The 27,817-nt window shown below is 34.2% G+C and overlaps 1 protein-coding gene across 1 annotated transcript; it reads right to left on the bottom strand.

The window, feature by feature from the left end:
• Positions 1-6,316: 6,316 nt before the first annotated feature.
• On the bottom strand, positions 6,317-11,498 carry LOC133205390 (low-density lipoprotein receptor-related protein 2-like). Its single transcript, XM_061341192.1, has 7 exons — positions 11,367-11,498; positions 10,222-10,479; positions 8,081-8,233; positions 7,741-7,869; positions 7,328-7,591; positions 7,020-7,160; positions 6,317-6,701 (listed from the first exon to the last, which is right to left on the bottom strand). The coding sequence occupies exons 1-7, from the start codon at positions 11,443-11,445 to the stop codon at positions 6,451-6,453; spliced, it is 1,275 nt and encodes a 424-aa protein (XP_061197176.1). The 5' UTR covers positions 11,446-11,498; the 3' UTR covers positions 6,317-6,450.
• Positions 11,499-27,817: the final 16,319 nt, after the last annotated feature.

Genomic DNA, 27,817 nt, shown 5'->3' with positions numbered 1-27,817 from the left:
ATGTACCGTAAAACTCGGTTATAGCAAAGTCCTGTGGACCTGTGAATTTTACTTTGCTATATATCCCGTGTGGCAACGCACTTTGAAAAAATTACGCACCTTGAAAAATTTTTTCAAAGTGCGTTAAAATTGGGACAAAATCAACGCTCTTTGAAAATTTTTTTCAAAGTGCGTTAAGAGTGTACATCAACATTTTTTTTTACCATGGAGACACTTAACGCACTTTGAAAACATACGTATAAAACAAAAATTCTTGACATAGATTTTAATAATAGACAGCATTAATTTGTTATATTTCTTCCGAAAAACTGATGAATTGATCTACCCTCATCGAGAACAAGGAGAAGACAGGAAGAAAGTCCCTCAGCCCAACTCTCTATCTTTCCTACACAAATATATGTATTTACATAACTGGTATGACATTAATATTATTTCTCTCAATAAATTGGAGTCAACGTAAAATAGATGAAAAAACTGAGATAAGCTTTCCTGAAAAAAAAACAAGATGTGTTTGTGAAACACTGATGCCCCCGCATGGCAACTTATAGCAAAGGTTATACTTTCTCAAATGCAAATCAAATATGTTGCTACCCAAAGTAAGGTCTTGTCTCGAGGAATATACCTGTGAAATATGAGAGTCCTAGTAGAAACCATTGGAAAAGGTTAAAGTTTCTTCAAAAGTAAGTCAAACATCAAGGTCAAGGTCAAATGGTAAAAAATAATGGTGCCTAAGGAAAGGCCTTCTCACAAGAAATACACTGTTGAAATATGAAAGCTGAAGCACCAATCGTTCAAAAAATATGACCAAGGTTTAAGTTTTCCAAAAGTAGGTCAAACTCCAAGGTCAAGGTCAAAGTTGTTGGTATCCAAAGGAAGGTCTTGTCACAAGGATTACATATGTGAAGTATGAAAGCCCTAGCTCCAACGGTTCACAAGTTATGGCCAAGGTTAAAATTTTCCAAAAAGTAGGTCTAACTCCAAGGTCAAAGGGTCAAAGTTGTTGGTATCCAAAGAAAGGACTTGTCACAAGGATTACATATGTGAAGTATGAAAGCCCTAGCACCAATTGTTCAAAAGTTATGGCCAAGGTTAAAGTTTTTTAAAAGTAGGTCAAACTCCAAGGTCAAGGTCAAAGGGTCAAAGTTGTTGGTATCCAAAGGAAGGTCTTGTCACAAGGATTACATATGTGAAGTATGAAAGCCTTAGCACCAACCCTTCAAAAGTTATGGCTAATGTTAAAGTTTTTCAAAGTAGGTCAAACTCCAAGGTCAAAGGGTAAAAGTTGTTGGTATCCAAAGGAAAGTCTTGTCACAAGGATAACACATGTGAAGTATGAAAGCCCTAGCTCCAACCGTTCAAAAGTTAAGGCCAAGGTTAAAGTTGGGTAAAATTTTGTAAAACTAAATCAAACTCCAAGGTCAATGTCAAAAGGTCAAATATGGTGGTACCCAAAGAAAAGTCTTGTCACAAGAAATACACATGTGAAATATGAAAGCCATAGCTCCAACAAATCAAAAGTTATGGGCAATGTTAAAGTTTTTGCGGACAAACAGATAAACAGGCAAACAAACAGACGCACGGGCAGGGCAAAAACTATATACCCCCGAATCTTCGATACGGGGGCATAAAAATACATTTACATGCTAATTAAAACAGGCTATTTGACATGTCTAGCGTTTTTATGATATCAAATTACAGATTTAGAAGTAATCTGACTGCATAACTTTTTTGAGAAAAAGTTATTAGTGAACGAGGTAAAAATTTCAGTCGAGTGAGTAATGTGGCTACTTAGGTTTATTTTCTTACTATCAAATAAAGTCAATAAGTCAACCATTGTTACATATATGTTCACAATAGATAGATAGATGAATATGATAGAAAAATAGATAAGAGAGAGAGAGAGAATTTTCATGGTATGGAAAAATCATAATTGCTCCCTTTTCCCGAAATAAAAATGCGATGCTTTAAGTCACTTATCGACACCTACATCTACCGAACTTATTAGAGACTGAATAAAATTTGAAAAAGAAAAAAAACAAGATGTGTTTGTGAAACACTGATGCCCCCGCATGGCAACTTATAGCAAAGGTTATACTTTCTCAAATGCAAATCAAATATGTTGCTACCCAAAGTAAGGTCTTGTCTCGAGGAATATACCTGTGAAATATGAGAGCCCTAGCAGCAACCATTGAAAGATATGGAAAAAAGTAAAGTTTTTCAAAAGTAAGTCAAACAAGGCCAAGGTCAAATGGTAAAAAATAATGGTGCCTAAGGAAAGGCCTTCTCACAAGAAATATACTGGTGAAATATGAAAGATAAAGCACCAATCTTTCAAAAGTTATTACCAAGGTTTAAGTTTTTCAAAAGTACGTCAAACTCCAAGGTCAAGGTCAAAGTCGTTGGTATCCAAATGAAGGTCTTGTCACAAAGATTACATATGTGAAGTATGAAAGTCCTAGCACCAATTGTTCAAAAGTGATGACCAAGGTTAAAGTTTTTCAAAAGTAGGTCAAACTCCAAGGTCAAAGTCAAAGGGTCAAAGTTGTTGGTATCTAAAGGAAGGTCTTGTCACAAGGATTACATATGTGAAGTACGAAAGCCCTAGCACCAACCGTTCAAAAGTTATGGCCAATGTTAAAGTTTTTCAAAAGTAGGTCAAATTCCAAGGTCAAGGTCAAAGGGTCAAAGTTGTTGGTATCCAAAGGAAGGTCTTGTCACAAGAATTACACATGTAAAGTATGAAAGCCCTAGCTCCAACCGTTCAAAAGTTATGGCCAATGTTAAAGTTGGGTAAAATTTTGTAAAACTAGGTCAAACTCCAAGGTCAAGGTCAAAAGGTCAAATATGGTGGTACCCAAAGAAAGGTCTTGTCACAAGGAATACACATGTGAAATATGAAAGCCATAGCTTCAACCAATCAAAAGTTATGGGCAATGTTAAAGTTTTTGCGGACAAACAGATAAACAGACAGACGGGCTGACAGGGCAAAAACTATATACCCCCGAATCTTCGATACGGGGGCATAAAAAGAAACGAAACTGTGCTATTAAACAATAATTCCTCCATTATTTCTAAAAGACCCATTTCCCTTTTATAACAGTCACGAGAACCTTTGGAAACAAGACAACTCCTAAAAATCTTTAAAACGTCTTTTTCTCAGATCCTGACGTCATCACCGAAAAATTATCTAACCAGGTTCAAATAATTATTTATCATGCCTAAAATTTAATTGCAAGAATATTGACCAAGCCGTGCACATTTTTTTTCAAAGTGCGTTAACGTGGTCCCAAAATTGCACTTTGAAAAAAAATTTCAAAGTGCGTAATTTTTCAAAGTGCGTTGTAACAATCCCGTAACTAATTTTATCCGTATAACGTATTCGTTTAAGTATATGCAGCGAATTAGCAATACACGCGTTCTCCTTCGAGTATGATTACCAAATATGTTCATAAAGTATTGAATACAAAACTTTTCTGGTATTACTAAAGTTTTCCAATGAATTGAATTTGAAATATAAATATTTATTATTTATGAAATATATTGTCGGTTCAATATCTAAAATTTTGAGATTTTTAAAATTTCGTTGTAAAAGATGTTTTCGTTATTTTTAGCTACATGAGACCACCCCCCCCCCCACCCCAAAAATCAGAGCGCTATATCCGTTAATTCTTTACACCAGCGTTCGATATTATAACTGTAGATTTTTACATTCGAACATAATAGGTCATGCAAGCGAGATATCATTTCAAGCGAACTAAATAATATTTTCAAACCAAACACAAGTAGTAAAAATAATATTTTTGCTTTTCCGAAATAGATCACAGGAGAATTATTATTACAAGTATAATACTAATCAGTATTTTTTTTCCGAAGGACCGAAAGAAGAAACACCGACACCATCCAGCACTGAACAGTACCAGACAACAGAAGGCAGAGGCAGCAGCTCTCGTAGATGGAATTTTATACGTCATTTTTTCACAAGTGATTATTTATCTGAGCTTGGTTCAAGATCGTAGTGCTCCGACCTTGAACATTATGCTAGCCAACCCATAACAAGTGTTAATTCATGCAGCGCGTTCAATAGCCTGACTAGCTGCTATACGATCTTGAACGGTATGCTAACTTGGCCATAAGTGTTTATTTAATTGTGCGTTCAATATAGCTTAGCTAGCTGCTACGATCTTGAACTTTATGCTAGCCTATAGCCATAACAGTGTTAACTCATATAGTCAAGTGACTTAATAGCTTGGCTAGCTGCTATCTTGAACGCTGTTCTGTTCGTACCGTTCTTGAAAGTCGAATACTAACTAGGTCAACTGTCCTCTCAGGACTGTTTGTCGATTCCGGATTTCTGTGTAGACATGTAACATGCCGAATGTTTCTCCACTCCAAACTGTTAGCAGTCTTTCTTTTCCTTTGCTCTACTCCAACATGAAGTGTCGCCACCACAGACACTCAATAAAAACATTGTTATGTGTATCTACACAAAATAACCAGATATGCATGTGGTCGCTGGTTTTGAAATCTTACTCTAATGCTTTACAGAACACAACTGCATAGTGGCAGCTTTTATTTGCGCCTTAATAAATAAGAATTCGTTACAACCAGTTGATTTGAGGATACTACATATAAAAAGTATTTCCTTGCGAGTTAATTATGAAAATATACTAGTATTTGGAATCTGTGTATTGAAAATATATATATATATATATATATATATATATATATATATATATATATATATATATATATATACGAGATATTGCTTTCATAGAAACAAATGGCTGTTGATTCCAGAATCTCTTAAGGAACTCTTCTGTGAATAAGTTGTAACAGTTGATAAATTGAATACTACAAGTAAATGAATTGATTTCAAATACTAAAGCCAACCCAAAAATGTCAACATTGTAACTTAACCAACATTTCCTAATATTGATTTAACATATATTTAAGTACAGGTATGCACTTCTATATATAGAATGCTATCAATATAGTTAAAACTAAAAGACATTTAACGCTGGAAACATCCAGTAACATTGGGATCTCAATGATACTGCAACAAACCCTTCTCTAAAACTTCACAATGAAATGGTCACGTTTGGCCCTTCAGAAGAAGATATTTTACACGATAATCTTGTTGACATGTTCATCTATTGCTTTTCTGATCCTGTTGCGATTCCCGTTTGCAGCAAAATATGAAATTATACGATCCTCATCATCTGAGAGGCCGATAGTCACCAGTGCTCCAACTGAACCGAAAAAAGATATTATCTTACAGATTTCTGAGCTTGCAATGGTGATGGATACGACGGAGGTACCAGTTTTATTAACGTTTTTGATCAATGACAGTCTAGCTTTTGCAAACAATTGGTTGTGTAATGTTGCTGATTACGGTCTGTACCAAAATGTGATTATGCTTACTTCCTCTGACGTCGTGAAAAGAGAACTGACCAAAAAATGGTCATCTATTCATGTGTTCTCGATTGAAGTTGAAATGGTCCATTACAAAGATAGAGAGAAACATTTGAGGTGCAACAAATATCTGGCTAAAGCAGTGCAAGCAGTTCTAGAGGCAGGACTTAAAGTTCTTTTATTTAGAGTCGATTCAGTGTGGTTACAAGACCCAATTGTTCTCTTAGAGTCAATAATAAGCAATAGAAAAGAGGTAAATAGCGTAATCGCTACGTTTTCAAAGAGATCATCTGACTTAGACATCGGTTTTTCATATTTAAAGGCCGTTCCCGAGGTTAGAAGGCTTTGGAGTCAATATATTGTCATGATTGATGAAATACTAAAAAGACTCGTGAGACCCGACATTTATACCGTTTCAGAAGGTGAAAATGAAAGGAACTATTTTTCGCAGCTTGTGCGGCAGAGATTCGGTCGAGTGAAACACCACATGCTCACCACCGACCTTGTGGCAGACGATAGGTGGTACGGAGCTCCTCTTTTTCGAACGGCAGACATACAGTATAATCTTCACAGGAAGCTGCACGTTGTTCGAAATTATTGGGCAGACGTGGAAGATTTACCGCGGAAGCAAATGATGAAGGATGCACGCCATTGGTTTGTTGATGAGGCTTCAGACTGGGAATGTGATATAGAAAAAGTAGTGCAGGCAGAAAAGAGCATATGGAGGTTGTGATGCATCTATAAATCACATTCTTTTTTATTTTTAAGTTTATTTGATGTTGGCTGCGTCAAAAAGCAGTAAAAACTTGACATCTATGTGACTTTTTTTGAATTTTTTTTTTCCAGACCGCTTTACAAAATTGTATACATACTAACATTCACTTTCTTTGTTTCAGTAATATCAATATTTGTTGCCACATGTACATTATATAATTCATTTAATCACAGACACTCATTTCACCATATAATGAACATTGTCTTGAAATTATGATGGAGATGCTGTATTGTTCAATTTTAAAAAAATTATAATACAAAAGTTTAAATTCCAGAATAATTTCCCCTTCGACGTCTCCCTAAACAAACAATTATACAGATTGGCACACATATAACAAGGAAGATCGCGGACAACACGATGGCAACTATGGCCCCCGTGGCCAGCGCGGTGACGAGTTTACACAGATCACTATCATTGTCACTATTGTCACCACAGTTCTGGTAACCGTCACATTGTACTGTCGTGTCCACACACCGTCCGTTCCCACAACGGAACTCGCCTGATATGCAATCCCCTGTAAAATATTAACGTAATAAATGTTTTAAAAAAGGTGTCAAATGACCGAGTACCCATATGTACATTTTTTTTAAAGCTACATTTGTGTCATACACCTAATCCAGGGGTGGATGAAGTGCAAAAGGGGTGGGGGTCGCTTCTTTGATTTTCATAGGAAGAAAAGGGAACTGGAAGAGAGCGATTCAGTTGCTGGCCCTTAGTAGATATCCAGCTCCCAGCAAAAAGGTGTTTTTCTAACATCATTTTGGTTAGAATATCTTTATTTTCGATTAACCCCCTCAGCACTAATATCAAAGAAGGGCTTTGAAATACTAACCTGTATGAAAACTAGTGAGAGTTATTTCAAAATTTCCTTGTTGTGTGGTTGTATCTGTGGTGAATTCTATGGGCATAAAATTATCATTTGCGGTCGTATAGTCGGCATTTGTTAAGGAAGTTCCACATAATCCTTCACTTCCTGAAAAAATAAAGACCAAAAGCAAAGTCAGGCTGATCGCAAATCCTACAGACGTACAATGTGCTTTTGAATGATGGCAATCAAGTAAATTCAAACGAGGAAAGGCCATGTGCTGGAAAACCATAACATTATACAATTTTATTTCAGCCTATAGAAAATACATTTACCCGATATTCTCTTTTTATTTCGTAATCCATCGTATACGTCAATTCTAGCCGAGGTGCAATTTCCAGACACGGGCTGTGAAAGGCTGATGGAACGGAAATGGGCATAAACTTGCGCAGGCTCACCAATACCCTGAGATTTCCCGTGGGCCACCACGATATTATCACACACAGTGTTAGGTATCAACATGCTGCCACTTCGTTTCAGTTTCAAATGGACAGCATCATAGACATGGATCTCTTGTCCACAATTTTCATAAAAATACACTGAAAGTTTGAAGATAAGAAATTCTGTGATTGTTACTGATAAAGTTTAGAACATAATTATATTGACAATATGTCAGTTTAGGATTATACAGACACAAGTTTCAATCCATTTCTAAAAGGACAATGACCACTCTAAAACGATGACTTACTCGTTGGTTTACATTTCTCGTATGTCTCGTCGGTGTTGTCTCCACAGTTATCAAACGAGTTGCATTTGGTTGACGGATCCACACAACGACCATTTCCACATTTCCACCAATTATCTAGACATTTCTCCTCTGAATTTTGTGTCAATAAAACGGTTTTAAATGACCAACATTTAAATGCTTTTGCCTGTTTGTTCAAAGATCACAATTTTCTAAGCTTACACAATACATATACAAAGAAATCCTAGGATTTGACGTGTTATTATCAAGGAAAAGTTATATCAGGTGTAGAATTATTTGACCATAGGTAGTCTGATTTTTTAAAAAAAATTAGTTGTAATACCTCCTTCAACTTCATGAAAGTTTGTGATGATTGCATCAAATGACCCAGTCTGAGGTGAAGGGTTTGTTGTCAAAGTGAAGGTCATATAGCTATCCTTGACAGTGACGTAGCTGTATGTGTTGTAAAAGGAGTCCCCACAAAGTCCGTTGGGAGCTGCAGAAAAGTATACAAAATATTTTTCCTTTTTAATACGCTAATTTTACTGATCAAGATGAAACCTATATCAAGAGGTCTATGGGTCATAACGCTCACATGACTTACGACTTTCTTGACAAATGAATTAAAACATTATATAATGAATTCCTTATGTACATGTAGTCACCAAATTACCCTGAAGATTTCAACAAGATTTTAACATATACCGAAGCTTAATATCAGCTTCATATAATGTGGTCTTCTTGTTCATGTCAATAGCGGATTGGGGGGGGGGTGTTCAGAATCTGGAACCCCCATCTCGGGATTTTTAGAGTTAATAAATTTAAAAATTAATGTATCCTAAAACTGACTTTGGACCCCCTAGAGAACATGGACCACTGGTAAGGTAGCGGAAAGAGTCAAGAATCTGAAGCGACTTGTCCTTAATAAGTGTCACACACCCCACCCCGGTAAATAGGTTTTTCGCGTTTGGAAAGTTTTTTGTTGTTTGTTTGTCCAAAAATCTGAGTTAAATTTTATTGAGTAGATACCCCCCCCCCCCGGAAAGATTCCTAATCCATCCTTGCTTGTGAATGTCAAATTGATACATTTCTGTGTAAACCTTTCTTCCCCAATCGTGGACCCAACCTTGTCCCTGAAATCATGCTTTGAACAAAACTAAATCATCACATATTGTAGGCCTAAAAATGAAATATTGTTTGTTTGCAGTTGTCTACCCATCCGCTTAAAATGAATCGACCCGTTTTTTCCAGCTATTTTTCAAGATGATTTTTGTCTTAATTTCGTTTCGTCTACTATTTCAGAGTTTTGTTTTTCTGTGTATCAATTTGAGTTTAAATTACACGTAGCCTGCAGTTACATAAAATTTTCAATTATCCTCTTTAAAAAAAACCTATGGATAATAATCCAATAAAAACCTGAAAACTAAAATTAATTAAAAAAAAAAACAACTGCCTATCTAGGAATGCTTGTATGTCCATGACTTATCTGTGGACCTGCTTATTTCAGAGGATGATTTTGAAAAGATTTTTCTTATACATGTATATTACCAGAAACATAAATCATGTCTCTGATATTATCAAGTAAAACTTTAACCCCTTATTGTAGCTCAAATCTAGGTTCTTAGGCCATAATTTGACCACTCTTAATTTTACACTTCATAGATGTATTCAAACTATCAATTGTGCCCCTCCTGTGCCTGGAGGTTATGTTCTGCACAAACTTGAATCTACAGTACAAAAGCTACTGGGTATAAGCTTGAAGATTTTAAAGATGTTTCCTATATATTCCAATTAAGAACTTCGATAATCCTCTATTGCGGCCCCGACCTAGCCAAGGGGCTATAATTTGAAGGTAAAAAATTTGAGTCTACACTGTATATGAGGAAGCTAACACGCTAGTTTCGACTTTTCCGGCCCTGTTGTTCTTGAGATTTTAAAATGAACAGTATTTTCACTATTTGTTACATTTTCAACAGTGAAATACTGTAATTTATTTACTGAATAAAAAATATATCCTGGCACAGGGTAAAAGGGTATCAAAATGGTATTCTCACAGTGTGAGAATATCAAAAGTGCGGCAATTATTTCTTAATTATGTCTCCTGCAATATTTGAACAAACTTGAATCATTTTTACGTAAGTGATGCTTTGTACATGTAGCAAGTTTGGATGAAATTGGCCTAATGATTCTGGAGTTGATGAAAAATATAAAAGTTTACTCAAGACACGACAGATGACAGACGGAAGGCGGACAATTATCAGAAAAGCTCACTTGAGCCTTTGCCTCATGACTGAGAGCTATCTTTTAATAGAGTACTAAAAGTGCCAGGCAAATTTTTCTTGATGATTCTTAGTCAAGACCCAAACACTTAGCACTGGTTTATAGTCGATGTTTATTTGAATATACATGTTTAAGTAGTCAATTTTTTCAGGTAACTATGTCAAACTACATGTTATAAAGAAGAAAGGGTAATTTGAGTATTACGTGTCAGTAGAGTTGCATTTCTTATTCCATCGTGAAGCTCTAGCTTTACTCTGTCACACCCTGATACTGCCGATGAGAAAGGCATGTTGATGCTGAGGAAACGAGCGTGGATCCTCGCAGAACCCCCAAGTTTTCCTGATCTGGCGAAAAGGGCCACAGTACAGTTCATGTTTGACTGCAGATTGGACTTTCTGGATGCCTGAAGTCGGAAATAAGTGTCTACATCTAGAGTTCTGTCACAATTTTCATCAAGGTAGTCTAAAAAGTAAACGGAAGGCGAAGTTTTTGAGTTCATAGTTGATAGTCCTGATAGAGGAGATGATCAACAATGTTTCTTGTTAATAGAAATCACTTGTCGTAACCCGTGCCATGTCAAAGATGACTAAATTTTTGAAATTTGTAATAACTACATGACTCCTTTAAGGAATAACCCTTTAGATGTATATATTAATACATAAGACTTCTAATTCCGTGGGTTTTTTTTTAATGCAATTAGATCGATCTATCCTCAAGTCCAAATGAAAGATATTGAAATTTTAAGCGTATGTTTAAGGATGTATTCTGCTGAGATAATTTGCATTTAATTTTTAAATATTGGCATATTCATTATTTGAAACAAAATAAGAAAGTGAAAAATATTAGTTAGTGAGCATATTTTTGAGCTATAAGGCATTGAAAATATGGCGGGAAACCAGACTTCTTGGGATTTTTCATAGATAATGAATGGAAAAAATCTTTCTCTGAAAACTTTTGATCTGGAATTAAAGTTTTCTTTATATTTTTGAAGAAAACTATAAAAACAAGAAAGAATCAAAATGTGAATAGATGATATGAGGTTAAAATATAAGTAAAAATATTATGATTATTTTGATGGATAAAACCAGAGGCGTTTCGTAAAAATTGCTGACACCTTAACATAATCAGCAGAATACATCCTTAAACTAAACAATAAATTTTTTTTTAATGTGCAGAAAAAAAAATTCATAGATTCTCATAGATTCCCTAACTAAACCCTCACTCAATGGCAAACCAGGTTATAGAAAGACCATCGTTTTATTTGTCACTCCAATGAACAATTTGTAAACTCTTCTCATGTAATTTATTTGTTTAAGACAAGTAGAAGGTAAAAATGACTATATACTTACATGTTTTGTAAGCTAAACTTTGTGAAATGAGAATACAACAGACAATCCAGATGGAATTCATGTTTGCTTCCGATCGCATCCGCAGTCATGTGAAAAAGAACATATCATGTGACCTCCGAGTCTATCGTAAAAACTAGAGATGATAACATGTGAAGGTGGATCATTATTCAAATATAGGCACGTCATGTTATCTCAGTTTAAAATGAAATTGATACATAAATACGTAAAGGTAATAATCGTATCTATGCCATATAGATTGATAACCAGAGGGGTTCTGATGTTAAAATAATTAGGGTACTAAGATTGTATATTCGTTATTACATGGCCGTAGGAACTGGGGGAGGCACGGGGGTTTTGCCCCCTCCCCAATAATTTTGCCGATATATAGAATACTGTAGAAAACATAGCTACTATATGCTTGTGCCCCCTCAATGATAACATCTGATGACTTTTTTTTTTTGCTTGTCAAGGAATTTTGGTACTTGATAGTGCCCCCCTCCCAACTGAAAATATGTATGGTTGTGTCCCCTCAAAACGAAATTGCTTCCTACGGGCCTATATTATTTAATTGTCATAATCGTCATAGGCAACTTCATACTATAAATTCTTTACTGTTTCGATTTTCCCCCAATTTTCTCAAGATTTACAATACGGTGCAATGCAATTGAGACGATTTCTGTTCAGTGTAAAATGATGTTGAATCAAAAAACCTTACAAATAAAGGTGGACTTCACAACATATTTTACCCCCGCTAGTTAGTTGCAAAACTTGGGAAACGAAACTTCACACTGGAAAGTCTACTCGTGACAGCACTGACAACGGTGATAAACGTACTTCAGAGAAAAAAGCATATACATGTAAATACGAAATACGCATAACAAAGCTATCTCTAGATCCAGATAAATCAACCGTCAATTTTTATATATATAAAAAAGTTTAGAAAAATAATTCAATTTTGTATTTCATTTTGTGTACATTAATTATGTATTATGTTTGATAGTTGACTGTCTTAATTTTATTTTTCCATTTTAAAGAAAAAATTATGGTTTTTGTGTATGTATGTTTGTTTGTCTTTTGTTTAACAATACCGGTATTCTATTGAATAGGATTTCCTCCCACGTACATATGTAGATGGGACTTTGCTACTTTACTGCTCTCCAGCAGACTTTCCCCAGGCAAAAATCTTAATATAGAGCCATTTTTCAATTTTTTAAATATTTGCTCAGTTGTTGAATAAACTGTGATTTTGTTGTCGTAAAATATCCATCATACATGTACATGTATTACGGTTTTTATTCTTGTCTTTTTGTAATTTTTGAATTTACCGAATAGTATTAAATAGAAAAATTAAAATATGACAATTTTCATATTGTAATTTTTGTATTAACAACCACATAGTAAATTCAAAAATCACAATATGATAACTGCCATATTTTAATTTTTGTATTTATTACCACCCAGTAAATTTAAAACTTACGATATGACATTTCCTATGTATTTAGAACTTATATATTCTATGAAATCTACACGGTGTTATATGTACGTATGAGTGGCTGGCTCTTAGGGAAACGTAGTGATCAGCAGAGTAAGTTATCCTCCCTCGGAAAACTGACTCTAGGTTGCAATTTCCGAAGATAATTCCTCTCTAGAGTCAACGTCCAGGGGATTTTTAGGGGGGGGGGGAATCCTATTCTTGTTCTCCACAATCTTCTGAATTTTGAAATCTAAAGGATTTTTGTCTTGTACCCCATCCTCATCGGTATTTTTTTTCTCCAAGCACAACTTCACGTGTTTTGTCTCAACATATCACAGATTTCATCTGCCCTTATTAATGTCCATCTATAAGACTGGTGTTATTCTATAAATATAATTCAGCCGTCATCTGGCTCCGGGGCTTAGACTTAGACAAGCTCACTATTGATCTCAGTCTCATTTTTACAAAAGGAATATATAGTGGAAAAGTGAGACTGAGATCAAAAGTGAGCTCAACGAAGTTTTATGGCCCCGGAGCCTAGTATGTCAGACGCTTAGCTGTCATTTGATTGGAGGTCTGGAGGAGGGCAATTATTAAAGTGGAATTTTCGTAGTGGGAATGGCCAACGTAAGGCCTAAGTAAATTTTAAGCAAATTTTATTTACATACAGAAAATTCCAAGTGGAAAAGTATCTTTTCGCTTTTTAATGTTTAATGTTTTAATTAAAACTCAAAAAAATTCAATACATTTAAACTTGACTGTAACGGTAGGCAAATTCTGAAATACTAAGCCCCCTTCCCAATCTTCGAGACGCATGTCATCTGAGTGAAACGTATAGGTCCTGCCAAAAGATGTCCAGTCATTTCATAAATATTTCCTTCAAAGTGAAAACTATAATTTCAAAAGAAAATTCATACATGAGGAAGTTAAATTATTGAGGCCATTACGTAGATGTATTTTATTAAAATTGATAAACTTCAGAAATTAAATAATATATGTAAAATTAAAAAAGTCAGTAATTCAAATTCAAGTGAGTAAGAACTACAAAGACGTTTGTGATTCACTTGGTCACCGATTTGATGAAACTTTACTCGTTAATGAAACGCACTCAAAATAAAATTTGGTTGCTGTGTTCCTGGGTTGCCGTATTAACTACAGTATAATTTGAAAAATTAAGATTTTCAGCTGCTTTATAAATTTTATTTAGTCTTTACAAAAGACAACATTAAATACAATTTGGAATCAATTTTTTTGCCCCCGTATCGAAGATTCGGGGGTATATAGTTTTTGCCCTGTCCGTCCGTCTGTCTGTTTGTCTGTTTGTCCGCAAAAACTTTAACATTGCCCATAACTTTTGATTGGTTGGAGCTCTGGCTTTCATATTTCACATGTGTATTCCTTGTGACAAGACCTTTCTTTTGGTACCACCATATTTGACCTTTTGACCTTAACCTTGGAGTTTGACCCAGTTTTGCAAAATTTTTCCCAACTTTAACCTTGGCCATAACTTTTGAACAATTGGTACTAGGGCTTTCATACTTCACATGTGTATTTCTTGTGACAAGATCTTTCTTTGGGTACCACCATATTTGACCTTTTGACCTTGGAGTTTGACTTACTTTTGGAAAACTTTAACATTGGCCATAACTTTTGAACGGTTGGTGCTAAGGCTTTCATACTTCACATAAGACTTTGGATACCAACAATTTTGACCCTTTGACCTGACCTTGGACTCTGACTTACTTTTCGAAAACTTTAACCTTGGATACAACTTTTGAAAAGTTGTTACTAGGGCTTTCATATTTAACATGTTTATTCCTTGTGACAAGACCTTCCTTTGGATAACGACAATTGTATTCCATTGACCTAGACCTTGGAGTTTGACCTACTTTTGAAACACTTTAACCTTGGTCATAACTTTTGAACGATTGATGCTTCAGCTTTCATATTTCACCTGTATATTTCTTGTGAGAAGGCGTTTCCTTAGGCACTATTAATTTTGACCATTTGACCTTGATGTTTGAATTACTTTAACCTTTTCCATATCTATTCAATGGTTGCTGCTAGGGCTTTCATTTTTCACAGGTATATACCTCGAGACAAGACCTTACTTTGGGTACCAACATATTTGATTTGCATTTGAGAAAGTTTAATCTTTGCTATAAGTTGCCATACTGGGGCATCAGTGTTTCACAAACACATCTTGTTTTTTCGTTGGAATAAAGACGGAAAATTTTTCCTCTGATGATCAGCAGAACCAAGGTGACTCATGTAAGCATTGTGGCCCAAAGGCCTTTGTTTTCATAAATGTATAGTTTCTAAAACAAATTTTCCTGTAGAATAAGTTATATTTTTTTTAAATGTAGAATTTTAGACAGCATCACTACCGTGAAAATTTCCAGTTGTATAAAAATGAGCTCTGTAACAGATAAAAACATGCAGAGAACTTATCAGAAATCTATTTTACGATTTTATTGCCAAAGCGGCCAACATTCATAGTACCGGTAAATGATAATTATTTTATGCCCCCGTATCGAAGATTCGGGGGTATATAGTTTTTGCCCTGTCCGTCCGTCTGTCTGTTTGTCCGCAAAAACTTTAACATTGCCCATAACTTTTGATTGTTTGGAGCTATGGCTTTCATATTTCACATGTGTATTCCTTGTGACAAGACCTTTCTTTGGGTACCACCATATTTGACCTTTTGACCTTGAGTTTTGCAAAATTTTCCCCAACTTTAACCTTGGCCATAACTTTTGAACAATTGGTGCTAAGGCTTTCATACTTCACATGTGTAATCCTTGTAACAAGACCTTCCTTAGGATACCAACAACTTTGATCCTTTGACCTTGACCTTGGAAAAATATTTTTAAGAATAGCAAGGCCATGTAAATCATATTGATATTAAGAACCCTCTCCACACTGCGCACTAAAGAGTTCTGATTCTATTGTATTTTTCTGCAGATAGAGTGATCTGCTTTTGGTACTCAATTCCAATAAATTGAAATTTACAATATATTACTTTTTTTCAGTTAAGTATTCTTAACATTTTAAAAAGGCCAAGAAAAATTAATTGAACACTTTATTTGCATTTATTTTCGCCACTAATTTCTGTTCATTGATACTTGGTTGTCTTTGAACATTTTTCCTGGAGGTAAATGCCACGTTCCATATGTTGGAAATTAAATAGAAAAACTCAATATTTACACCTTTACTCAATATAATTTTCACAATGTCCAAAAAACATTTTGCACTGGTGTATAGAGGGTCCTTAAAGAATCTTAATGTTTTGTGGATTCAGACCCCCTCATGCTGATATTGACATCAAACTTTTTCAACTTTTAAACACGGTCACTGTCATTTTTCTACATTATTGCTGAAGTTAGTAACAGAGCACTGAACATGTTCAAAAATACTGCTTTTTTCCAAAAATCCCGTGAAATAGTCTTCAAATTGGCTTAAGGATAAGTAAACGTTACAATTGATTGGTCCGATAATCAGTCATTCTACGATAAATGGACCAATTCAGGATATAAAACATAAAAAAAAATAATTGTTTAGAATAGCATAATGAACATCATGATTCTCTAAAGGACATATCAGAGAAATTGAAAAAAAAAAAAAAGAATTATCCACAAATCTGGTATCGTTAACTTTTTACAACAATTTCAATATACCATTGATTTTAAGGTAATATTACGGAAGTTAATGCTTGATAAAGTCTTATTATTTTTTAATAAAGCTAAATATGACCAATTTTCTGTTTCTGATGTTCAGTATAGAACGCTAAAGTATGATTCATGAAGTTTCGCATGAATCCGAAATTAAATTAAAATTTCGGGAAAAATTTTGTTACGGAAGTTAATCGTTACGGAAGTTAATTCCCAGCAATAAAAGTTAAAATTCTCGGCAATAGTTAAAATCAAAGTTTGTTTTAGTATATCAAACAAAAGTATGAAGCATTTCGCTCCCAAAATAATGAAAAAATAACAAAAAAATATCTTTAATGCAAAAACTTTCCTGAATTACCGTTACGGAAGTTAAATTTTTAAGAGAGACAACTGTTTTTGTCTAATTCATTTTGTTCTGTCGAAAATGTAATCGTCTAAAATAGCTGATTCGCAACTAGAATCGATGATATTAGGTTCCGTGGTCACTTTCCAGATAATTATAAGTTTCAGTTCTTTTTGAAATCTGCATTCTGTGCGTGTTATTCAAAACAAAATCGTTACGGAAGTTAATCGATTTTTAGCGACTTGCTTATGATTTCGCAAGAAAGAAGATCCGTGTATTTCTTTGCGAGAAGTGGTTTGATTTCTTTTTATACAGGATAAAAAAAACTTTTTTTAACATTGATTGCAATCTATTCGGAACGCTTTTACGGCTGAAAATTCCATCTTGAAATTTGTAAATGAATGAAGCGACATTAAGATTTGCAGTGGAATACGTTTTAACACGGTTTAAGCGGACATACATGTCAAAGAAAATATAATGGCGGAAAGTGTTGTCGGTGGTACATCGCAAATCAACCTCGGACGTGAATGGTGCTCATCCATTTTGCTTACATAACCATGAGATCTAATCTGAAATTCCTCCAAATATTATTTCTTTTAAATGCGATTTACTTTGTGGCACGTCCAACAATAAGTTTCTTCTTTCAAATACTACACATACTAACAGAGGGTTGTAATGAAAACAAATATGCAAGGAGGAAATAGACAAAATAGAATAAACACTGCGACATTTAAGTCCGGACACGACATAGTCCGGACTTTTAGGTACCCTTTCGAAAATTTAAAAAATTTCCTGGATTTTGGTGGGATTTTTTATTCTCACCTCATAATGTCAATTTTAACTTCAACAATGTTGTAGTTTTCTTACAAACTTCTACCAAAACTTAAAATCCCATGGGAGAATGGGGGGATTTTTCATCCCACCTGAAATCCCACCAAAATCCCATGGGAGAAAAAAAATCTGTGAGGGATATATCCTCCCTTATAATTTTTTTTCGGTGAACTTATCCAATGCGAAATATGAAATGAGTTAAAAGGTAGTTCCGGCGGAAGAAATGCATCGATTTGATGCATAACATCCAAGGTTTGTATGGTGCGTATCGGAGTTAGCCGAGGATTGCCGAAAGCACTACATATATAAGTAATTCACCAAGGTCTTTAAAATCTTTCGGCAAAACTCCAGTATAAGGATCTCAACGGCCACGGAAACTCCAAACTATCGACGAAAGTGCACTGTGTTCCTCATCTATGTTCACTTACGCGTATACTCCTTAAATCACTACATACGTATGTCATACAAGTATATATTTATACCCCCGCCATAAAATGGCCGGGGCATATAGTGTTACCCTGTTCCGTCATCATTCACTTTCTGTTCATTATCTCTGCAACAGTTGCACACATTCAACTCAAATTTGACATATGCATGGATACGTCATAGAAATACGCAGGTCAAGTTCGAATTTGGTCATGGTCCGATGATTTTTGACAGATTTATCCCTCTTGAACTTAGAAAAAAAATAAGAAATTTTAAGTTTCCGCTCTCTAACTTTTGTAGGGATGTATGTATAAGGTTGAAATTGCATATGCAGGCTTTTTTTAACCAGAAAATACGTGTCAGGTTTGAATTTGGTCGTGGTCCGATGATTTTTGACAGAGTTATTCCTCTTGAACTTAGAAAAAATACGTATTTCTACATTTTTCTGCTTCTTTTAAAGGTGCTTGGACACAGATTTGAGGTTAATATTTTCTCAAATTTTCTGTATAATTTCATGACTTATATGTTGCTATAGCATTTCATACTAAAATATAATAAAAATCTTATTTCATCTCGAAGTTATTAAAACTTCGAATTTCTGGACGCGTTGGATTGACACATCCTTGCGCTTTCACATATTTTAATTTTATTCTTAATACTTAAGGAAAGTGGCAATTTTGTTGTGTATTAATGAAAAATATTAAAACTATAACTCAGAAAATTCAGAGTAGAAATGTTCGAAAGCAAAACCCACTCACAGTATTGTAAGTCCGTGCTCAGTGGTGTGTGCAGAGTTTAACAATTAAACACACCCGGTGAATCGTATACATTAACAATAACAGAACTCGTGCCCTGTTTACAAAAACAGTTTACGTTTCACGGGTGTGTTCAATTTGTTAAACTCTGTACACATCACAGAGCACGGACTGATAATACTGGTGAGTTGGTTTTGCTTTCGAACATTTGTACTCTGAATTTTCTGGATTATAGATGTACTATTTTTTATTAATACATAACAGAATCGCTTCCTTTCTTAAATATTAGGGATAAACTTAAAATTTGCGTACCAGGGTAAGTGCAAAGATGTGTTTATCAAACACGTCCCGGAATTCGTAGTTCCAATAATTTCCAGATAAAATAAGTTTTTAATTATATTTTCGTGTGAAATACTATTGCAATATATAAGCCGTGATATCATACAGAAAATTTGAGAAAATATTAACTTCAAATCTGTGTCCAAGCACCTTTAAGTTAGAATGTGACTATATTTCTATATTTTCTGTTTCGTCCAAGTTAGAATGTGACTATATTTCTATATTTTCTGTTTCGTCTAAGTTAGAATGTGACTATATTTCTACATTTTCTGTTTCGTCTAAGTTAGAAAGTATATCTTTTAGAAACTAGATGTATCTTAACGCCACGAATACCCCCCCCCCCCCCCCGCAGGCAGCCAAAATTTAAAATGCCATATTTAGTTTTAAATTTATATTCAAAGTTGACCTGTATTTTCTGGTAAAATACCTGCATGTACAATTTCAACCCTTACATACATCCCTACAAAAGTTAGAGAGCGGAAACTGAAAATCTCTGGATTTTTTCTAAGTTCAAGAGGAATAACTCTGTCAAAAATCATCGGACAACTTATCTGTTAGTCAGAAAGTACGCAATAGGTAAGGGATGCATAAGTTCACGTCCGTTACAGAACGTATGAACGTATTCAACGTTGCCATACAGCCTTAGAACTGTTTCCCTCTGAATAAGAAAACTTCATCTTTGTGTTTGATTTTCATTTATACGACGGTATAAGTTGTCTATAACGTTGTAGTGTGACAGGACTATAAAAGTCTTCCAATGTGCCTTATTTTATCTATGTCACAAAAAAAAATTCAAAACAAGAAAAAGATGTTTTTTTCCCCAGGTTTATTGAAAAAATCCAACAAGTATTTACAATAACCATGAAAAGATAAACAAGACACTGTAAACAACAAAGAAAAAAAGAGAATAAATATACAAAAAAGAAAGAAGTAATTATTCAATTTTTTATTGATAAAAAGGAGTTTAAAAAAACATATAAATCAAGTATATAACTTTTAAGTAATTATTTAATGAATTAATATAAACAAAAAAAAAAACTAAATGGAAAATAAGGTCATGATTAAAAAAAGGAATCTAATTTAATAGTTATAGTTTCAACAAATTCAAATTCTAAAATAAAAAAAATTAAATAAATTCTACTTTAAAATGAAACACATGAGCAAGTATAAATATATGAATAAATTAAAAGAGTAAAAGAAACAAACAAACTATACTGAGAATTCAAACTTAAAAAGAAATTAAATACAGTTCTAACATAAGAACAACAGCATGCACATTAAAATTCATGATTAAAAATTATATACACTGATTCAGTAATGACTATGTACATATATTTACAAAAATAGGTATAGTATCAAATATCTGTGCGACTATATCATGATAGTTATTTTGTAAAAAAAAAAAAATCCCTCCAAGCCAAACCACACAGTTAGAGGTCTACTGTCACACAGATAAAAGATTCTACACCTTTATTAGGGCTTACACGCTCATGGCGGCAAACCTCCGCACCAGGCACTGTACTTCAATCTCCATTGGTGCAAACTACGTAGAAAACAATTATCATTTACGGTATTCCATCCCTAATAGCCTCAGATTCAATGAATTTGAATACATAACAGATGTGTACGGGTAGAATACTCAGTAGATTTAGACATAATTCCCATTTATTACTATTAGCATGTAAGAATGGAACGTGTCCTAATTTTTGACCTTGAGCTTGGTTGAAGAGTTATCTCCCTTTTTTTAAAGTAATAAAAATCAGTTTTAAAAAATCTATACGGTAAAAATATTGTTTTCAATTGTTATTCTATTTCTAATGATTTAATGCATCTTCCCACCACAGTATTTATTGATATTCTTATTATTTGAATATTTATTTTTAAAAAATTGCTTGTCTCCATAGACTTCAATGCAATTTTTGTTTATTAATTACTGCTTAGTTGATTACATCCTTTTCAACTGTAAAATGCTTTGAATTAATATCAGAGTATTATGTACGTGATGTATATTTAAGGATAGAGAATTAGGTCCTATTAGGGATGGAAAACCTTAAACCACTTAGAAATCAGTGGAATTTATTCAGTCAAAGGATACAGCAATGAAACCAAGAAGACTTGACTTCAAAAACGAACCTTAAATTTTAAAAAAGTAATTATGCATACCAGTGCAGACTTCAGTCTCTTTGAAGGCGTAAAAGAGTAATCTGGCCTCTTCCGCTTCCGGGTAGACTTGTCCTACAAACAAAACGAAATTATATATATCACAGACACACACACACTAATAAAACAAATATCTATGTATTAGTGTAAAATTATATAATCTGTCCATACCATATCCTCTGTCTGTATGTCTGTGAGTGGGGTAGAAGAACAGTCGCTAACCCGTTGGAGCCCACTGCTATCCACGGGGATGTTCCCTTCTACCTCTTCGTCTGCTAACTTCACTTCTGTTGGTCCATCAGAGATCTGAACAGAAATATACTGCGTTGGTGTTATATATAATGAAACCAATGTATCTTAAATATTCTCAAAGAAAAATAAGATTTTCATCACTTGATTGTGTCAGAAGGAAATATATGTAGCTTCTGCATTACTGAAACACCTAAATCTCCGAGGTTTATTTATAAGTCTTGGAAAGCTTACGCTGACTAAAAAAATGTTTTCTGAATGATTTTCTCAGTTTACTTAATGAAAATCACTGAATTATACCTACCCTTTCAACTACAGCTTTCTGTCCATCATCAGGAGGATTAGGACGAGTCTCGTCAGTGGGGGACAATGCAGTCACTTCTTGGGTACATGCTTCTGATATGTCATTCTGTGTGATTAAAACTCCTTTATAATTTACATTCAGTATTCATATATCAAATGGTGACAACAGTTTGCTCATTGTATATCTAAAATAGATACATGTATTGTATCTATTGGTGTAATAAAGAAGATTTACATCTTCATATTACACTCATTTATTAGACGAATGATTTTCAGTGCAATATTGTGAAGAATATGCATTGTATACATTCTATAGTATACACTACATATTCCATTTACAAATCTCTATCAACTGGTGGCAAGTTTATCTTTCATGCTTTTCTTATACATGTATGTGATACTTACATCATCAACATCCTTAGTTTTTGATGACTCTGGTGTTGACTATTGAAAGAAAATAAGGAAATTAAAAGTTAACATTCTGTCACAACCTTAGCCCAGAAATCTACCTTTTAAAAAGAACATGGGCGAATTAGAAGTGGGAAATGCTTATAGCTTCAAGTGAATAAAAATCAAATCCTTGTGAAGGAAGTATTTTGTGCAAAGTTCTTTTCATTGAAAGGCATGAAAACTTTTCTTCGGAAAAGTCTCCCTGTAAAATTATTACATGCTAAAAACAATTGAAATTTTCTTGGGGTTTTAACCCAAGCAAAAAATAATTTCTTGGAGTTTCAACCCAAGCAATAAAAATCCTGTGTATCATTTGTTTTCTTAGAGACTGACACGGTAACCACTAGGCCACAACAGGTAATGTATTTATATGTTGTTGGTGAAATGACCCTTTAATACTAAACTTCAAATACATGCATTTCTCGGAAAAATATAAAAGATGTTCCTCAAAAGTGTTTTTTAGAATACAGTGAATCTTTGCTACATGTTTTTGTTAATCGAAAAAAAAATACTTGTTTCTAGAATTTTTTTTACACCTACTTTGAAGGTATACTTTCAAAAATTTTAACAAAGACCCTCTCAAATGGAAAAAAATGTGTTAAAAAATGTTAAAATATGATCATTTTTGACCTCTTTGGTGTGTGTATGCTATTTCATAAATCAATAATTTCAATACTTGTGATATTGTTGTAAATTGTGGAGATTCTACATGAAATTTTTTTCATTTTCATAATTAAGATTTAAATTTTGACCTTTTTTTTTTATCGAACCATAGGCATTTTTCTCTCCTTATTCGCCCATCTTCTTACATCAATAATGACATTCGATGGCAAATAAGTCCCTCCGAAACATGAAACAAGTAACAAAATATTAAAAAAATTATTTTTTGAAGTAGAAATTGACCGTAGATCAACATACATATATAGCAATTTACATGCACAATGTATAAGACCTATCAACAATGAAGAAATAAAAATTTTAAAGTTTACCTTTGATATTTTACTCACAATTCCACACAACTGCTTGCCAGCATCTTTTTGATCAAGCGGTGCTGGTATAGTGCAACTTTAGTGCTGCAGTTTGGATACGGGCTTTGTTTTGTTTATTTTTAAGTGCGGTATCTCAATCACCGATATATCGAATAACATGCAAAATGGGTGAATCAACCATCCCAACTTCATTACAATTACGAATTTCAAACTCGATATTTAGAGTTAAATGTGAAGATAACGAACAGTGATTTATCTAAAAAAAAATCTACAAACAATACAAATCTGTGAACAGGGCATTAAACACGAATTTCAGAGGTGGGATCAGATGCTTTCTTCCGACAATTTGTTGGAATTTCGTGGGCAATTATTGTGCTCCTTTATTAGCCGACTGTTTTTGTATTCCTTTGAAACAGAATTTATTCAAAAGCTTCTACATGAGAAGAAAAAACCCTTGCTGTGGCCTTCAATTTAACAGAAAATCGTCACAGTAGCTCAATCGGTAGTGCGCACGCTACTTGAACGGAAGTTCATGGGTTCAAACCCCGGCCTGGACTGGCCTTAGTCGATAAAAAAAAATAGAAAGCAACTGTTCCTTCGCCAAGCGCTCGGCAGTTTAAAGTAAAAGGAGTGGGTCCTTAAAAACCGAGCCCCGTGGCATGACAAAGAACACTCACTGCTCAATGGCCCTGAGTGCCGAGTAAAGGTCTAAATCTGACGCCCTTCACCGGTATATGGTGACGTCTCTATATGACAAAAAAACTTCTCGAACGGACGTAAAACAACATAAAATCAATCAATCAATTCAAGAATTAAATATATCGAGGACGTTTTATCTTTTAACAATAGATACCTTTATTCATATGTCAACTCGATATATCCCATTGAACACGAAGTAGAAGACACCACAGAGTCTGTCACATCTGTTTCCTACTTGGATGTTTTACTAACAATAGAAGATAATGCCGAATAACTATATGACAAACGGGAAGACTTCAGCTTTTCCATCTCAGCTTCCCTTATTTATGTAGTAATATTCTACCATCACCTCGATACGAAAGAGCATGCTCTGGGTACTATCAATTTTTAAACTGAGGCAAGCTACTGACAAAAAAGTTGATGTTACAAAGATTTCAATGACCCCATTTAAAGTCAGCTTTTCGCAAATTCTTTGATCGTTATAAAGGCCTTGAGTTCAACCTAACGTTATGTCGTTTTTTTGTCTGTCATGTTTCATACTATTTGTTAGGTCACTGCTTTTATACTAAATTTGACTACAGAATACTCCGTCTACCTGACCGATACGTAGGGCTCAAAGCGGGTGTGACCAGCGACAGGGAATGTATACTCCTTCTAGGCACCTGATCCCACCATTGGTGTTTCCATGAGTCTGTGTTTTTTGTTGTTTTTTGTTTTGCCCTGTTCACGATTCGTTTTGTCTTTTGAGATTGATCACTGTTCGTTAACTTCACCTTTTACATGTCTCAAAGTTGCCCGACAGTCTCACCATGTCCGAGATATGATATTTCTAGTAATAGCATAGATTTAAACATGTTTTCTTGCAATAAAAAAAGTACCACTCAAAGATTAATAATTATGTTGAGAGGATTTAATTTCGTCCATTTCACAGAGAACAATTCTAATTGCCATTTTTACCTTTCTTGTCCACACCATGTCCTTCCTCCAAACCCTGTTGGTCCGCCAGTATCTTCTCAAAAACTTGGGTGGCTCAGGCTAAAAAATAAGTCATAATGCTATAAAATCTATATATTTCTTCATGTAAGGATGGGCCATAAAAAGGGTTGTTTTGCAGTTTCAAACCCCCAGTCTTTGACATAGTGGAAGAAGGTTGACCTTTTTTTAAATTTAGAAGCTTGCGAGGACAAAATGGTAACTATTGGAATTCGCAAATGGCAATAAGTTTTAATAATATTTTGATTGAAGCTATCACAGCTTTGATTCATGGGGAATTTGAAAGTTTACTGTAAATAAGAATTATTACATAAAGAAATGTTGAAAATCAGCAAGAAATCTCGACATATTATAATAGACTATCCATTGTCGGATACCTGCGGGTGATGATGAGTAAAAGGACGAGATCACCAGTAGGTATCCGACGATGTAATCTATCGTACCGAGATATAATTGTAATTCTTCAGGTTTATCTTGAAGGATTTCATAGCAGCCTATCGATTTCTAAATGATTAAAATGCAAGAAGATAAAGTATCTGTAGTACCATACACTCGGTTAATTACCTGTTTGGGAGCTGTGACTGGTAACACCTTTGTCGGTTGCTCCTTTTGTACAGGGGTGGGGGGTTGAACTTTCTGTGGCTGAGTCTGCTCCTAAATTATGCCATGCTTATTTCATTCAATGATTTATACTAATTCAGAGTATTCTATCAGATAATAAAACATTCAATTCTTTTATTTATTCATTTTTAGTTTTTCACCCCCCCCCTCCAAATTGATGAATATCATCAAACCTCTCGTGTCCATTTCCGATCTTTTCTCCAGACCTTGTTGTACCTCCAGGGTCTCTTTCGCCGCTTGGGAACAACCTACAAGACAAAGAATGTATTATGAACATCAATACTTCTAATAACCAAAAATTACCTAAACATTGGATAAACTAATCTTACACTTTGAATTAAATGTCTATGAATTACATACACCTATTTTGGGATATTAATTTGATTTTGAGCAAAAAAAGAGATGGGCAAACAAGGCGTGCAAAATGCCTATATAGCTTCAAAAGGTAGAAAAAATATTCAGTTTGAAAATTTAGTATTAAGAGTAAAGTTCTTATTATTGAAATTATGACAAAGGAAAGTTCTTTCAACAAAAATTATTTAATGATTTTAAAAAGTGGTGTTCTTTGGGTTCAAACCCAAGCATAAAAATCCTGAGTACTAGTATCAGTTTTTTTCATATATACCAACATGCTAACCACTACACTACAAAGCTCATGAAAAATAGCGGCATTTAAATCAAGTTTGTGCTATGACCCTTGACTAAATGGATATTTCTCGGAAATACACGAATGTTGTGCCATATTTTTAAGGTATAATTGGTCTTTGCTTCGTGTATAAATTGTTAACCGAAATGTGAACAGCTTTACGCATATTTGAGTATAATCTTTCAAAAAAATGGAGCGAAAACCCATTCATATGGAAAAATTGCGATTTAGTATGAAAAAATGATCATGTTTGCCCTCTTTGGTGTGTGTATGTTATTTGATAGAAGAATAATTTCAATCTTTGTGAGATTATTGCAAATTGTGTAGATTTTACAAAAAGTACATATCAATGTTAAATGAAATATCAAAGAAAATTTTGTCATAATTGAGATTTATTTTTTCACTCTGCTGTATGTCACAAAATAGGCATTTTGCTCGGCTGGTTCGCCCATCTTCTTCAAAACCATGGCATGATATGAAGTTAATCAATCTGTACCATACCTCTCCAGACGCCCAGGACTGTGAAGGTCTGGGTTCTGATGAGTCTTTGTCTGGATCATCAAAGTTCTGTGGAAAAAAAATATTTTCGTATACTTGCTATAATATCTAACAAATCTACTTTTTTAACTGGTGTATTAAGAAAATTATGGCCGATGAACAAAATGAGACTTTATTGATTGGTTATAATTTAAACACCTGTTTTGGAACTGGTAACACCTGTGTAGGTTGGTCACTTTGTTCCTTGGAGACAAATGGCGCCTTCTGATGTTCGGAAGGAGGCAGTCCCTAAATTAAAAGGAGGTCATTTCAATCAGTGACTTATATATTCAATCAAAAAATGTGTTCCATCATTTACCCTTCCCCTCTCTCTATCCTTTACCCCATTCTCTCTCTCTATTTTTTTCTTTGTTGATGTATCTATCAAGTTGTCATAAACTTGTTTTAATTATCAAGACTTTTTCTTAGTCAGCAATATAATTGTTATCTGTTAAAATTGTAATGTATCCATTTAATAGGATCTTCGCTAGCCAAGGGTTTCTGATCTACACCCCTTCTCAGCGAAGATAATTTACCGGTTATTCATATAAAGCTGTATTATAAGTATTATATTCACCTCTCTTGTCCATTTCTGGTCTTTCCGCCAGACTCTGTTGTATCTCCATGGCCTCTTTCTCCGCTTGACAACAACCTATAAAACGGAGAATACGATACGCTCATATACCATTCATTCATTACAAATGATTATTATTGTAATTATTATATTCTTCAAACCTGTTTCCACGTTCAATATCTAGTATAAAACTGAAAATATTCACATTTTGTTAAGTTCGGGGAATTCAGCAGCGTACCTCGTCAGAGGATGGTGCAGTGGTGGTTTCCTGTGAGGCTTTGGCTGGATCATCAAACTTCTAAAATAAAGTAAAGGACATTTTTTAGTTATATAATGAGTCTTTCAGTTTTCTGGGAGTGGTTTAGAATATCCATGAAAATAAACATAATTT

The sequence above is a fragment of the Saccostrea echinata genome, unplaced genomic scaffold (genome assembly GCF_033153115.1).
Source record: "Saccostrea echinata isolate AGI-Se365-2 ecotype Australia unplaced genomic scaffold, CSIRO_AGI_Sech_v1 ptg000054l, whole genome shotgun sequence".
Taxonomy (NCBI): Eukaryota; Metazoa; Mollusca; class Bivalvia; order Ostreida; family Ostreidae; genus Saccostrea; species Saccostrea echinata.
The sequence above is the reverse complement of the archived record's forward strand: the minus strand, read 5'-3'. Positions and strand labels throughout refer to the sequence as shown.

Coding starts and splice junctions, on each gene's coding strand:
- LOC133205390 (XM_061341192.1), bottom strand. CDS start 11,445: ATGCGATCGGAAGCAAACATGAATTCCATCTGGATTGTCTGTTGTATT. Junction 8,234..10,221: donor AAATGCAACTCTACTGACAC/GTAATACTCAAA, acceptor ACTTTTCTGCAG/CTCCCAACGGACTTTGTGGG. Junction 7,161..7,327: donor AAATAAAAAGAGAATATCGG/GTAAATGTATTT, acceptor TTATTTTTTCAG/GAAGTGAAGGATTATGTGGA.